The 14,487-nt window shown below is 49.5% G+C and overlaps 4 protein-coding genes across 5 annotated transcripts; 2 read left to right on the top strand and 2 right to left on the bottom strand.

Annotated features, from left to right (window-relative positions):
• Positions 1-1,120: 1,120 nt before the first annotated feature.
• fkbp7 (FKBP prolyl isomerase 7) lies at positions 1,121-4,494 on the top strand. The gene is made up of 4 exons (XM_076014025.1): positions 1,121-1,386; positions 2,046-2,197; positions 3,172-3,299; positions 3,514-4,494. The coding sequence occupies exons 1-4, from the start codon at positions 1,139-1,141 to the stop codon at positions 3,676-3,678; spliced, it is 693 nt and encodes a 230-aa protein (XP_075870140.1). The 5' UTR covers positions 1,121-1,138; the 3' UTR covers positions 3,679-4,494.
• On the bottom strand, positions 4,434-6,744 carry osgepl1 (O-sialoglycoprotein endopeptidase-like 1). Its single transcript, XM_076014021.1, has 6 exons — positions 6,306-6,744; positions 5,657-6,044; positions 5,354-5,558; positions 5,067-5,215; positions 4,693-4,895; positions 4,434-4,613 (listed from the first exon to the last, which is right to left on the bottom strand). The coding sequence occupies exons 1-6, from the start codon at positions 6,509-6,511 to the stop codon at positions 4,529-4,531; spliced, it is 1,236 nt and encodes a 411-aa protein (XP_075870136.1). The 5' UTR covers positions 6,512-6,744; the 3' UTR covers positions 4,434-4,528.
• On the top strand, positions 6,383-11,181 carry adat3 (adenosine deaminase tRNA specific 3). 2 transcript variants are annotated; one of them, XM_076014024.1, is made up of 2 exons: positions 6,383-6,496; positions 9,066-11,181. In XM_076014024.1, exon 2 carries the CDS (start codon positions 9,081-9,083, stop codon positions 10,221-10,223), a length of 1,143 nt encoding a protein of 380 aa, XP_075870139.1. In that variant the 5' UTR covers positions 6,383-6,496; positions 9,066-9,080; the 3' UTR covers positions 10,224-11,181. The 2 variants fall into 2 exon arrangements, with proteins under 2 accessions (XP_075870139.1, XP_075870137.1); XM_076014022.1 differs by lacking the exon at positions 6,383-6,496 and adding an exon at positions 6,861-7,077.
• Positions 10,940-14,431, bottom strand: ormdl1 (ORMDL sphingolipid biosynthesis regulator 1). Its single transcript, XM_076014026.1, has 4 exons — positions 14,290-14,431; positions 12,749-12,928; positions 12,184-12,335; positions 10,940-11,884 (listed from the first exon to the last, which is right to left on the bottom strand). The coding sequence occupies exons 2-4, from the start codon at positions 12,920-12,922 to the stop codon at positions 11,749-11,751; spliced, it is 462 nt and encodes a 153-aa protein (XP_075870141.1). The 5' UTR covers positions 12,923-12,928; positions 14,290-14,431; the 3' UTR covers positions 10,940-11,748.
• Positions 14,432-14,487: the final 56 nt, after the last annotated feature.

The raw sequence follows: 14,487 nt of genomic DNA, 5'->3' as shown, positions 1-14,487 counted from the left end.
ATCAGTTAGTCACTGTTAATTCAAGGACAGTGTGGGTCCTGCTGCTGCCCACCACCTCCACCATCACATCCACCACCACCAACTCGGAGCGAGGGAATAAATGCCACACACACACACACACACACACACACACACACACACACACACACACACACACACACACACACACACACACACACACACACAGGTCTGTGGCAAAGCCCCAGTGGAATTTCCTGCCTGATTTTCCCACGCTGTAATGACCTCGATATCTCACACGATGAACAATGCGCCCCTGACACGTTCATGGAATTTTTGGGGTTGCGCGCCCCCTACTGGCTGCCTCCCTGCTGTGCACACCAGAATGAACGTATATGTCTGAGATTTTGTTCTAATTATCTGATGGATTTACAGGTAAAAAAAAAAATTAACTTAAAAAAAAAATAAAAATGAAGAGGTTCGATCTCTGTGGGGTCTGTATGTGGCCTCCCTGGTGGAACGAAGCATTCGTTGCATCATTATAACAAACTTTCCGGTGGATTTCTCCTTTTGATCTTTATCTTGTGGGTCCAAGAAGAGAAACGAGAACATACACGAAGCGGAACAACAGTGAAGCAGCGCTCGTCCTCTGAGCCCTGCGACAGTTTGCTGTGCTCCATATATTCAGTGTATAACACTGACATCTAGTGGTGAGACTTTGTATGTTGCGCTTTTTAAACACGGACTAAAACTTTTAAGAACGTGTTCTAATCCCCCCCCCCCCAGACAGATTAAAAGACAAACGAGTAACTTAAAAAAAAAAAAAAAAACTAAACCGACATGAAATGTAACAAGGGGTCATGAGGTAAAAAAAAGGATTCAAACAGCTGCAGCAAATTCAAGGGGAAATACAAACTTCATTATTTTTGTCTTATTTTAGCCCGATCTAAGTCCAACTAACTCTTAATCGAACTCACTACTGTTTACGCATTAGACGTTGGGTTAAACATGGCCCTCAGTTTAGTCCGTCAGGTAGATTTGCCAGAAAACATACCTGACAGTCCCTTCTCTGGGCAGCACAGCCCTCCGACCTCCAGCAGCTCTCCTCTCCACCTCCTCCTCCTCCTCCTCCTGCTGCTGCTTCTCCTCCTCCTTCAACTTCTCTCGGAAGTTGCCACGAATGCAGAGCGGCGGTGAGATGTGGAAGCTGGAGGTTTGCGTCCTGTGCCTGATCTTCTGCTCCCAGGCCTCGTCCTGGTCCTTCTGGGACACTGCCGAGGAGCCCGAGCCCCAGCCGGACAACGAGGGGGTGAAGATCGAGGTGCTCTTCAAGCCCGAGCCGTGCGCGCCGAAGAGCAAGAGAGGAGATCTGATGAACGTCCACTACGACGGCTTCCTGGCCGAGGACGGCTCCCAGTTCTACTGCAGGTCTGCGCTGTGATTCACTTGTTTGTTTTTTTGTTTGTTTTTTCTTTACTTTTTGGTCGTGCAAACAGGTTTTCATCCGGTTCTTGAAAGACTGTTGGCTTAGCATTGCAAAGCAACAGTGTTGCTGACTGCTCGAGGCTTCTCGAGTGTTGCTCATCTTGACAGTCAAACTGGGTCTGAACTGTTTCTGCTCGGCCTCAGACACCAAGGAGCCAATCAGCGTCCTAATATGGCAAAAAAAAAAAAAAAAAGCCCCGGAAGTAACTGCTGCTGCCACGAGTGAATGAATGGGGGGGGAGTGGGGGGGAGTGCCCACACACTTGTAAATAATGGCTTGCTGGTGAAATAATAATCATTGGGGGAAAAAAACATAGGACTAGTTTAGATGATGCTGTAGCAGCAGTTTAATCACAGCTGGAACTGTTTCAGCATCTTCAGGAAAGCTCAGAGCAGCTTTCAGGTGTGACATAAATCCATCGCTGCACCTGGCCAGGTCCTACCTGAACCTTCAGGAAGAGGTAGAAAGGCAGTCATAGACTGACAATTCATCTCAGAAGCTCCAGATGAAACCACCAGAATGATTCTAGTGTCGATTTTTATTTTTTATTTTTTTTTCCCCCAATCAAATCACATTGTGATGTCCCTGCTCTCGGTTGCAGTCGCTCGGACAAGGCGGGTCACGCCCAGTGGTTCGTGTTGGGCGTGGGCCAGATCATCAAGGGCCTGGACATCGGCATGGTAGACATGTGTCCCGGAGAGAAGCGCAAAATAACCGTCCCACCCGCCCTGGCCTTCGGAGAGAACGGCAAAGGTGAGTCCGAGTCGGAGAGAGGAGGTCCGACACGGCTCATCGTCACCTGCTGACGTCCACAGCGCCCCCTCTCTGACTCCTCGCGCACTGGCCAGGAGAAATGTGACGTTTGCAAACGAGTCAATCTTTTGAACGGCTCTGTAAAAAGAACGAATCCTCACGATCCGATCAGGAATTCCGTCCCTGCATGTTTGAGGATTTTGTTGCATTGTTTACACACCAATGTTCTGGTTCTGTCCGTGATGACTCGCCGCTCTCGGCTCTGTCCGTCACCCTGGGATCCCTCACGCTGCTCTGTCTTCTCTTCGCAGCTCTGTGGCTGACAGAGCTCCATGACGAACCCTCGTCCTGGTGAATGGCATGAAGTGTGCGCATGCTCCGAGGTCGCTGACCTCTCTCTGCTCTGAGCGGCAGGCGTCCGTCCACGGCTCCGTGTTGATAAGTGCACGGCTGGTGTGTATGAAGGGTGCATGGGTGAACTGCATGAGTCGTCCTGCGACGCCGCTCGCTGCAAACTGCTTGTCCTCTCTTGAAGTTCTCGCTCGTTGCTACACGATAATTCCACTCGCACGCTGCACCAGTTGTAACGTTTCGCCTTTCCCTGCTTTTACTAAACGCATGTTGTGACTCAATAATCCATTTAGACTGTAGTTTAAAACACAGCAAAGTGTTTTGAAGCCAGGCTCACAATTTCAATTGCTCTTTCAGTCCTGCTTTCTCATTGTTGAAGCCAATAATGCCTTTTTTTTAAAAACGTAATAGGCCAATAATGTAATCAAAGTCCAGAACCGATCATGTAATAACTTTTGGCCAATAATATAATTATTTATTAACGTAATTGGCCTGCTCAAAAAAAAAAAACCTTTGCAAATGTAATAACCGAGCCAATTCCAAATCCTAAGTGTTTTTTTTTTGCTGCTTGATTTTGCCGCTGTGCAGTCAGGTGATTTCATTTTTTCTTTCCCGCTGATCAGATCCGGTGCCGCCCAACGCCACCGTGGTCTTCGAGGTGGAGGTGTTCACCGTGTCCAGGGGACCGCGCACCATGGAGGCCTTCAAGGAGATGGACCTCAACCAAGACAGAAGTCTCACAAAGGAGGAGGTAACTGTCTGGTTCGCTCGCTGACAGCCAGCATGAATGATTTTGCCTGGCTGCAGTAGGCAAGTCATCGGGTTCAATAGCGGCGCATGAAAACAAAACTAATACACAATTCACAGCCACCGTTCATACTCGTGTTGTCGTGTCACCGGCCCACCGTGTCGTCTCCGGAGTCAAAGTGTGTCTTCAACTCGTCCGTCTGCTCTCTGTGGCCCAGATTAAGGAATACCTGCAGCAGGAGTACGAGAAGAAAGAGGGCAAGCAGCGCGACGAGGCCTTCTACCAGAAGATCATGGACGACATCTTTAGGAAGAACGATCAGGACAAAGACGGACAGATCAGCGCCAAGGAGTTCAACATTTATGGGCACGACGAGCTGTAGCGCCAGCGGCCGCACGGCGCTTCTTGTCGCTCGTAGTTGATGTTGTTTTTGTTTGTTTTTTTTTTTCTAAATGGATTTTCCAGCCAATAGAAATTGGACACCACCTTCTCTTTCAATATGCACTTAAGAGTGTGAGAATACCACTGTCATTGTTTTTGTTTTGAGTATGTATTTGAAAAAAGTTCATCCATTTGAAGAAGCCACAACTTCTTCCTGAGGAACAGTTTGATTTTGATTGACATGCATCCCTGTGGATTCCAGCCAGTGTTCCGACTGTGAAGAGGTGACTGCAATATCTCACTCTTCCTCTCTGAGGATGGGCATTTTAGAAAACAAGCAATAATGAGGATTTAAACTGAACCAGTGACCTCAGTGCAGTTGTTGTTGTTTTTTTTTTACATGTTTACAGGTCGAGTCTTTGATCGCATCAAGTGGGAATTTGCTTGATTTTGCAAATGTCGTGTGTAACTCAGCTTTTAATTGACCGATAGAAAAGATAAATCCTTTGTGATGAGAATGAACGTGACGAAAATCACGTGGTCGTCATTTCTTGAATATATATATAAAAAAAAAAAACAGCCGCCTCCACGTTTTCAAAGCGCGTACTGACATAATTTGACCACTAGAGGGCAGCGTTACGACCGAACGCATATACGGTACGGGTTCTGCGACGGCTGTGCAGCTGTGAAACCTGGAGCACAATGAATATTCCGCTGGATTAATAGGAGGTTTCAGCCTAATTAAAGAACTTTGAGGAAGAAAGATGTTTTTAATGGGTTCGGAATTAATAAATAATAAATATTGGCTTAAAGTACATACACAGTATATACTTTGGCACAGGTTTTCTCCGTCAGCTGTCGATCGTCATCTTGATGGAGGGCAGCCTGATGGCGGCCGCCTTCACCTCCGCCGTCAAGTCGAGTCCCAGCGGCACCCTGCAACGTTGTGCAGAAACACTCGTTCTGATCAGCAGCACCGGGAGACAAAAAGGTCAAAGCAACGTCCATGACTCACTTTGGCTCGTAGCCGACGTCCACGCTGGGCGGCCAGACGCCCCTCCCTTCTCTGAGGCGCTCGACTCCGTTCCACGCGACCATCACGCCGTTGTCAGTGCAGAACTTGGCAGGAGGGCAGAGCAGCCGCAGCCCCGTCGTCTCGGCGATGACGCCCAGCGCCTTGCGGACGTACTGGTTGCTGGCCACTCCTCCAGAGAGCACCTGCAGGTTGGACGACACGACGGACACTCAGGTAAACCAAATCCCTCAATTCTCCCCGGCTCCAAGGACGAGGCAGAGGGAATTTCTCTCGGGGTTTGGAGTTTGCACCAACAGGACAGAGTCTATTCCTGTGTCGTGGTGGGACGGAGTGAAGTGCAGAGACTCGCTCACCAGTGTGGGACTGCTCGATGGCAGGAGGCCCTTCGCCTTGCAGAACAAGATGGCGCGATGCGTGCGCTTGGCGAGGTGACAGGCGACTGTGTGCTGAGCAGCTGCCGCCACATCGTTCACGCACGACAGCAGCGTTCCCTGTTCTATTCCTACACACACACACACACACACAGGTCCACACAGCTGAACGTCCAGGTCCAGTAAAGTTACACCTCCTCAGATCTCTGACCCGTTTGATCAGGAGGCTTTAGAGACAGACTGCTGGCCACGCCGCCGCTGCTCCATACCTTCCTCTTCTTCCTGCTTCTTGATGGCCTTGGTCACCTGCGTCCGCAGGCCGGCGAAAGAAAAGCAGCAGTCGTACGTCTGTCCCATCGGAGTCCTGAAACTGAACCTGGTCCTGTCACCGTCCTTGGCCAGGAGCTCCATCGCTTGTCCTCCACTCAGGTCGGAGCACAGCGGATGTTTGACCAGGGACAAACGCCGAGCCAACTGCAATATTGACCAAAACAAACACAGACGTGCGTTCCAGTTTGTTCAGAGTGCCGACCGGAGCAACACCACCGGTTAGTTGTGCGCTGAGATCTCACTTTATCTAGCGTGTCCCCCGGAGCTTCATCCAGGGCGTGACCCAGAAGCAGGAAGTCATCGACGCCTCGGGCCACAGCCAGAAGCGAGTGACCCCCAGAGACCAGCAGCACCAGGAAGGGGAAGGCGACCGGCTGCAGCATCCTGACGGTGAGGGCGTGCGCCTCCATGTGGTGGATGGGGATGAAGGGCTTGCCATGATGCCTCACAAACCGCTGACTGAAGTCAAGGCCGACGCCCAAACTCAGGGCCAGGCCGGGTTTCACGGTGGTGGCCACAGCAGAGAGCTGGCTGGGCTCCACGTTGCTCCTCTGCAGAGCTTCTCGGACCACCTGCTCGATGTTTTCTCGATGAAGCCGCTGTGCCACTGTGGGGATGATACCGCCACTCCTGCAGGAGGAGACAACCAAACCAAGTAGAGACTGCTAGTTGTGTCCAGGCCCTGGTTATAGCTCCGCCTCTTTCTCTTCAAACAACGCTGATTGGTCCAGTCAGTCATATTCTGGCCGAACAAAAGCCTTCCAACTTCTAAAAAGCAGTGATCTGTTGACATTTAATCAAAAAACGCGGCAACTGGTTTTCAGTCTAGTTGTTGGTAGTTTATCAATTAAACACCACACCTTCCCCGACGTCACATAAGCGACCACTCACCTGAGATGGACGTCTTTCTGCGATTGCAGAGACTCTCCCAGTATCTCACCGGTCTCGTCCACAACAGCGGCTCCGGTGTCGTCGCAGCTCGTCTCGATCCCCAGAACCAGTCTGGACAGTGACGAGCTGCCAAGTGATAGACGGCGCCGAGTCGTGTGGCTCAACTGCTGCAGCTTCTGCAGGACTCTCAGGTTTGTATGAAGCATGTTTATGACGGCTGCATTGGTTGGGATGTGTCTAAAGGTGACCTCACGTCAGCAGTCGTTCAACTTTTAAACTATTAAAATATTACCAAAAAAGACATTCGAACGTTAGTAAGTTTCAAACTGACTTAGGAAATAGAGAATTACATTAATTTAGCCATGACTATAAAGTTAGAAACCACAAACATGCCCAGAGATCGGCGTCCCATCTCCACTTCCGTGTTGCTGTGTTACATGTAAATATTTCCGTACACTTAAAAAAAGAAAAAAAGAAAAGAAAAAGAAATTCTGGCATTAAGCGTATTGGAAGTGTACGGGTACGCTTCCGTAGAAGTGTGCCAAGGTTTCTGAAAACACAAATACAAATTTATCTAATTACCACCTTGACTTGTATCCATCAAATATTCCGACGGTCATTAAGGGGATAGTAGGAACAAAAGTCTTATCTTGTCTTCCAGGGGGACTTTTTTAATTTGTTGCACACTCAGGCAAGCATGTAATGAAGTGGTCGCTGACGAGGGTTTCGAGAGGAAGACTGAGTTTTCATCCAAGTTTAAATGAAGCCTGAGGTAAAAACCGTAATACGTCAAATCGTATTTATGTTCTAATTAACTGTGCTTAGCGGGAAGGTTTGTGTTTATTTCCAACTCTGTCACGTTATACTTCAAATTGCCTTTTGGCAAAGAGGTCTTTACGGATATCAGACATCTACACTGAATAGTTTGCGACGTCCCTGCTCTCAAAATAATGATACGACTGAATGACATTGCACCTGTTTTAAGGCTCAGTCTTTTTAATTAATCTGTTGTTTTGTTTGCTAAAAGCTAATGCTAGGTAGGCTACTGTACGTAAACCGGAAGTGGCTTCTGCTGCTGTCAGGACAATCATTGCTGCAACTGCCCGACTATCTTGACTGCCGTCTTGTCAGTCAGATAGTCTGAATATAAAGGAAGACATTTGACTGTTGTCCTGGTTTCCTAACTGAGTCTGAGACTATTTAATGCAGGTAGATGCAGAAGTAGCCTCAAGTCTGCAGAAAGCTGTGAGTTCTAATTAGGGCTTCATCTGTAACTTTCCCAAAGGAGACATGGAACACCCGGCGTGTGTTTCGGAGGAGTTGAAGCAGTTTGTCGTGCATGATGCGCCGCCGACTGTGTATTACATCCCTGATTTCATATCGGAGGAGGAGGAGTCGTACCTCCAGCGGCAGGTGTTTAACGCGCCAAAGACCAAATGGACCCAGCTGTCGGGCAGGAGGCTGCAGAACTGGGGCGGGCTCCCGCATCCCAAAGGCATGCTGGTGGAGAAGATGCCCGACTGGCTCCAGACGTACTGCGAGAAGATATCCGCCCTGGGTGCGTTCAGCGGCAAAGCAGCCAACCACGTGCTGGTGAACGAGTATAAACCCGGAGAGGGCATCATGCCCCACGAGGACGGCCCCCTGTACCACCCCACCGTCACCACCGTCAGCCTGGGCTCCCACACCCTGCTGGACTTCTACAGACCCGTCGGCGACGGTGACGCCGACGCCGAGGGCGACGCGCCGCTGCAGACGGAGGAGAGCCGCTTCCTCTTCTCCCTGCTGGTGAAGCCGCGCAGCCTCTTGATCCTGCAGGACGACATGTACCAGCGGCTCCTTCACGGCATCCGGCCCCGCACCCAGGACACGCTGACCGCGGCGGCGGAGGTTCCCAACCTGTCTGCCGCCTCGGCACAACCTGGAGAGACACTGGCGAGAGGCACCAGGGTGTCGCTGACCATCCGACACGTGCCCAAGGTCCTGAAGGCCAAGCTGCTGTTGGGGAGGAAATGAGAGGCGAGAGACTGATTGGCTGAATGTGTTTTCTGGTCTTTAGGATTAGCTGCCTCTGCACAGAAAGACAGAAAATGGTGATATTTTGAGCTAAAGCTGATTTTGTATTAATCAGCCACTTCTGTTTCAATGAAAGGGCACCCAGGTTAAACAAACACTAACAGAGCTCTTATTTTGAAATGATTTGTTATGTTGCTCCTTCCTCATTTTATTATTTTAATACTTCACTCTCACACACACACACACACACACACACACACACTCAGCAGAGCCATACTGTCTAAGATATGTTGCCATCTTTCCTTTGAACGTTCATTATTTTCACTGTTTGGTACTTAAAACAAAACATGAAACATTTAATATTAAATCTGCCAGTGATGTGATTTTAAATATGTCAGCAATTTCACAAATGACTACGGTAATTCCAAGAGTGAATGAAAAAAGGATTTGCTTTAGTAATAAATATATTAATACTGGTTATTTTGAACGCCTGTAGTTCTGTTGAAGTGACTGGCCTGCAAAAGTTCTTTGGTTGATCACCCTCCAGTCACCAGATTCAATTCTCCACGTTCTGCAGGATGATCCTGATGTCTGATGTGTTAACTTTGAAATGAAATAAAATCAAGTCATTTAAAGGACTCTTCCAAGCCTTGTCGTTTGTTGCACGCAACATTAAACTGTGTGTGTGTTTGCTGCCTTTCTGTCTGCCACAAAGCCCTGACGCTCTTCCACCTCTGTCTGCAGGGCCTTGTGGCACCGATGGAGCCGCGGGCGAAGCGGCGTAAGATCCCGGAGCAGGACGCCGACTCCTGGGTGGCCCTCCCGGTGCTGTCGGACGAGCAGGCGCTCGACGCCGTGGAGCTGGTGGAGGCGTTTGCGGCGCCCATCGTCGACAAGAGGGAGACGTCGCGGCTGGTCCGGGAGCTCAACAGCCTGTGGCCGCTGGGCGACCTGCAGCACGTCAAGAGGGTGCGGCCGGTGCGAGGGAAGGCGAGCCCGCACGCCCTGGAGGTGCTGCTGCTGCCGGTCGGCGACCGCCCGACCTCCGTGCCGCTAGGCCTGGACACGCTGCTCCGCCCGGGGGCCCTCGGCCTGGACGGCCTCGGGGAGCCTTTCGTGGTGAAGGTCCCGGCACGGGCGCCGCTGACCCGCCCCCAGTTCGAGCTGGCCAGCCAGCACTGGCCCACCTCCTTCCACGAGGACAAGCAGGTGAGCGTGGCCCTGCGGGGGGAGCTCTTCAGCGCCCCCCAGAGGGCCAGGATGGGCTCCTACATGGCGGCGGCGCTGGCGGCGGCCGATGCTGCCAGGCGGCTGGGGATGGAGGCGGTGGGGGCCGTCGTGGTGGACCCCACCGCCGAGAAAATCATCGCCGTGGGCCACGACTGCAGAGGAGAGCACCCGCTGCACCACGCCGTCATGGTGTGCATCGACCTGGTGGCACGCAGCCAGGGTGGCGGCGCCTTCTCCTTCCACAGGTACCCCTCCTGCAGCTTCAGCCCCACCACCACACAGCACACCGACACCCAGCCTGCAGCCCCCCAACCTCCAGCCTCAGGACCACCAGACCCTCAGCCTCCAGCCTCAGGACCACCAGACCCTCAGCCTCCAGCCTCAGGACCACCAGCCCCCCAACCTGCAGCCCCTCAGCCCTACATTTGCACCGGGTACGACCTGTACGTCACCCGAGAACCGTGCGTCATGTGCGCCATGGCGCTGGTGCACTCCCGGGTAGGACGCGTCTTCTACGGAGCGCCCTCTGCTGATGGAGCACTCGGTACCAATTTTAAACTTCACACGCGGAGAGACCTGAACCATCGCTTCGAGGTTTACAGCGGAGTGAGGGCCAAACAGTGCCAGGAGCTCCTCAGTGCGGACTCAACACAGTCATGTGACGGCAGATAGTTGACCCTGCACCTAGGAAAGCTTCTTTTTTTATTATCCATGAGGCCTGATGTGAAAGGTTTAAAGTGATCTAGTTCCATGTGCATTGATTTAGATAAATGCAACTGAAAATATGGATCTGCTGGGGTTTCAAGCGTGACATCACAGCTGGCGGAACATGTGAGCAAACTGACCGACAACGCTTTGCAATATGCTGTTGGATGAGGCGCTGCATTATCGAACACAGTAGGCCTTTAAAGTGTTTTGTGATTGAAAATGTGTTTCAGTTTTGTGGAACTGCTCAGCAGCTCTTTGAAAAGCCACATCAGGGAACATTTGTTTGCAGGTTTTTACATATTTGCTTAATCAGCTGCTGAAGTCTGCAGAGACTCATCCATATTCAATACTGGAATTAAGGCGTTTGTCAGACAAGTTTGGACAACCTGAGCAAACACGGTGTATTTTAAGTTTAACACCAGCTTTTAAACATTTCTCTTACGTTTGTGGATGTTGCGGTCAATATATTTCATTTCATTTCAAGATTTTTCTTGTCCCTCCTGCACATCATTCAACGTTAGTTGCAGTTTACTGCAATATTCCACTCAGTGCTACTTGTAATGCACATATTCTCAGTCATGTAGCTTTTGAAATGTGACAACTAGCACGAGTGACAAGCTGGCAGATCCTCTCATTGTCTCCTCGACGGTCACGTCGCTCAACAATGAAACCCAGGAGAGTGAACAGACACAAACCTTTTAATAAGATTAAGAACATAGAATCTCAAATGTACAACGAGCCAAATGAAGCAGAACTAGCTGCTCTGATGATAGCACAAAAATAATAATCTGAAGAGAGCAGCAGCTACATGAATGTAAGTTTATGACAGGGACGCCGTCGACTCCTCCAGGACAACAACAGTTTGTCTCATTTCTACACAGGACAAAACATTCACACGAATAAAAACCTGTACAATCCAAAAGCTTGTCAGTTTTTCTTCTTCTTTTTTCTTTTTTTTGAAATCGAATTACAAACTGAAAATGATTTACACAGTGGGAAGATCATGCAGGTGAAGGAGCAACCCCCCCCCCTCACTCAGCATGAAAACATCTGACAGCTGATACAAAAAACATCATGTTTCACAGGTTCAAATAGTGAGGACACACACACACACACACACACACACACACACACACACACACACACACACACACACACACACACACACACACACACACACACACACACACACACACACACACACACACACACACACACACACACCTTTAAAAATAGGCTTTTGGAATTAATGGTTAGAAAGGGACAGGAAAAAAAGAGAAAGCCTGGCACACGCACAGGGCCAGCCCAGGTCTGTGCAGGATGGAACAAAACAAAACCCACATTTTTTTTTTTTTAAATATTCACATAAGTTAGTAATGCATATGGCATCCTGTCATCTACAAACCTAACTCGCGTTTGTTTTGACACGACATCTTTGACCACGACGGCGACATTTTTAGACCAACCGTACGACGCGGCGGCGGCGGCATTAATACTTGTTGATGCCAAAGAGTCTCACTCCGTGTAGCTGCGGCAGCTTTGGGATGAGGACGCTCAAGAGAGAGGCTGTGTTGATGAAGAAGTGTGTCGTGTTGTACTTTGTGTAGAAACTTGCCAGGAAGTATCTGTGGAGGGAAGCAGAGGATTACATTAAAAAAGAAAAATTAAAATAAAATCACAGACTGCGTGTTTTTTCAAAGGAACCATTTTCTATCTTTTCTCTTTTGCACATAAGGCACATTTGAAAATGCAATGGTCGGTTTAAGCGCTTCACACCATTCAATAAAAACACCTCCAAATCTCAATTAAACTCAGTTTAGAAATATCGCTTTTTATTTTGCCAAACACTGTCATGGAAACGCAGCTTGTGTGTGTGTGTGTGTGTGTGTGTGTGTGTGTGTGTGTGTGTGTGTGTGTTACGTACAGAATGATGGGGGAGATGGTGAAAAACTTGCGCGACGAGGTGAACTGCACGCCGTAGTCCAGCTGCTCCCAGTGTGTCAGCAGGCGGGCTTTTCCTTGGTCGGGAGTCTCAAAGGGGGTTCCTTTCACTGCGTGCATGAAGACATACATCCCCTGTGGAGACAACGCAACAACCAACGCAGCCAGTGAGCCGTTGGCACAACAGTGTGTTGATAAAAAAAAAAAAAAAAACACACACAAACGCTGCAAAAATGCTGCTGCAATGAAAAGGTGCCAATTTAATTGTAATTTACTTTTCTTTTCGACACCATCATTAAAATGGTTTGGAATAACGTTCATTATAAGGTGTAAACGTGGTTAAAACCTCTCTGTGTTTTTTTTGTAAACACAGTTTAGGCCAATAAGTCTGTTTATTTAATTTTTTTGGGGAAAATAAGCAAACTAGTGTTTGAGCCAAAGCAATTTCACACGCAACACACCTGCAAGCGGGGACCGTTTGCAAACACACACTTTCACTCTCAGACACGCAACACAGTCTTGACGATGGGAGCGGGAGCGGAACTCACAAGGTTGTGTATGACGTTGGTGAGAGTCCACACCACCGGCACGCTGAAGAAGGGGATGCTGAGCAGCACGATGTGAAGGATGCCGACGCCGAGCGCGTAGGTCAGCCAGATCCCCCGGCTGTTCATGACCCGAGTGTTGGGGTTCACCTCACTGTGTGCCACACCCACGTTCATTCTGGTCTGGGAGCAGAAAACACACAGACACACACACACATGCTTGTTTAGGTACTGACTAAATAGAGCATAACACAACGTACATAACCTGTCGCTACATTTATCTACCCGACAGTTTTGGTTTCCAGGTTTGACAGATACGAGCTATAAAAAAAAAAAAAAGCTGCTTTATATGTCACACAGACAGAAAGTACATTTGGAAAGACAACAATGTCTCTCTAGAAATCATCATTAAATAGTTTTGTCATTTCAGCAACAAAAAAAAAGGAGAATTTTCTGGAACCATAAATATCTAGAAAAGTTTGTACTCTGCTCACTCATCCAGATATCAGACAAGCATGAAAGGAATTCATCTGAAAAGCGTCGTTTTGATGGAACACCCAAACATAAGACACAGCACAGCATTCATTTTGCACTTTAACCTCTGGGCAGCTTGTTGCAATACTGTGCACCGTCGCCGAACTTTGTCCTCTGACACACATCCAGCTAGCACACGCGTGCAAGGCAGGCAGGCAGGCAGGCAGGCAGGCAGGCAGCCTGCAGCTGCTCTCTGGCTGCAGACATTGGGATGAATGGAGCAGTTCCCCTTTGTATCTGTCAAACCCAGAACAAGGTTTGTGTGTGTGGCGAGCAAACATTCGCCTGCTGCTTTCTTACATTCCCCCGTCGGCCAAACACGTTCTTCAATGTCGCTGCGCTGACTGACGGGCGTCAGGAATGTGTGCAATATTTGCGACCTACAGAAGCATCTTTTTTTTTTTTTTTTTTTTTTAAATGAATGTGTTCGGAACATCGCCGAAAACAAAGCCACCTACTTGCAACAGGGTGAGCAGCTTGTGAGACGACAGCAGTCAGAGAGGCGACACCGGCTAATTCCTCACACAAACGTGTGTTGAAGTCAAGACTCCAGTGGCTGGCTTGGGTTAATTGCTGGTTACTCTTCCCCTCCTGCTAAATACCCCCTTTGGTTAAACAGTCATGTGACATCGCTTTTTGTGCGTGTGTGTGTGTGTGTGTGTGTGTGTGTGTGTGTGTGTGTGTGTGTGTGTGTGTGTGTGTGTGCGCGCGCGAGAGAGAGAGACTTTCGAGAAACAGTCGTGCAAATCGGGGCTGAAAGCTGCTTCTCGTCTCGCCTCCGCGGTTCAGCCGGTGAGTAAACAAACCCTCAGACAGTCAGTCAGTCAGTCAGTCAGTCTCCAGCAAATAACCCGGACCAGACCAGACCAGAGCAGCGGCGATTCGGAACGAGCTAAAACAGCGTCGCCGCTCGTGGCCAACAGCAGCATTTTTTTTTTTTTTTTTTTTTGTACGAGCAAAACCATGAAACACCCGCCGTCCGGAGGGACCGCCCGGCAGTGACAACTTACAGGCGGCAGCGAGCAGTGGAGGAGGAACCTGCAGGGAGGCCAGAGAACTAATGCGTTCCCTTTGTTGATGTGTACGGACCTCAGCAGCACACGCAGCACGTCGGAGCCTCGGCCGACCGGAAGTAGATGTGGCTCCCACCGGATGTGGATTTCTTACCGCCCTGCGGCTTGCCTTGGCAGGCTGAATCCAGGTCCGCC

Source organism: Nelusetta ayraudi, unplaced genomic scaffold (genome assembly GCF_046127955.1).
Source record: "Nelusetta ayraudi isolate G7.1 ecotype Tasmania unplaced genomic scaffold, CSIRO-AGI_Nayr_v1 ptg000163l, whole genome shotgun sequence".
In the NCBI taxonomy this organism is placed as follows: Eukaryota; Metazoa; Chordata; class Actinopteri; order Tetraodontiformes; family Monacanthidae; genus Nelusetta; species Nelusetta ayraudi.
This window is presented reverse-complemented; position numbering and strand designations above follow the sequence as displayed.

Bases quoted from the DNA above. Each gene is read 5' to 3' on its own strand.
- osgepl1 (XM_076014021.1), bottom strand. From the start codon at position 6,511: ATGCTTCATACAAACCTGAGAGTCCTGCAGAAGCTGCAGCAGTTGAGC. The intron at 5,216-5,353 runs GTATGGAGCAGC...GTGTGTGTGTAG, and splicing joins GAAGCAGGAAGAAGAGGAAG to GAATAGAACAGGGAACGCTG. The intron at 4,614-4,692 runs GTGAGTCATGGA...ACAACGTTGCAG, and splicing joins GACGTCGGCTACGAGCCAAA to GGTGCCGCTGGGACTCGACT.
- ormdl1 (XM_076014026.1), bottom strand. From the start codon at position 12,922: ATGAACGTGGGTGTGGCACACAGTGAGGTGAACCCCAACACTCGGGTC. The intron at 12,336-12,748 runs GTGAGTTCCGCT...TTGTCTCCACAG, and splicing joins CCAACGTCATACACAACCTT to GGGATGTATGTCTTCATGCA. The intron at 11,885-12,183 runs GTACGTAACACA...TTCCCTCCACAG, and splicing joins ACCATCTCCCCCATCATTCT to ATACTTCCTGGCAAGTTTCT.
- fkbp7 (XM_076014025.1), top strand. From the start codon at position 1,139: ATGCAGAGCGGCGGTGAGATGTGGAAGCTGGAGGTTTGCGTCCTGTGC. The intron at 1,387-2,045 runs GTCTGCGCTGTG...TCTCGGTTGCAG, and splicing joins GGCTCCCAGTTCTACTGCAG to TCGCTCGGACAAGGCGGGTC. The intron at 3,300-3,513 runs GTAACTGTCTGG...TCTGTGGCCCAG, and splicing joins GAAGTCTCACAAAGGAGGAG to ATTAAGGAATACCTGCAGCA.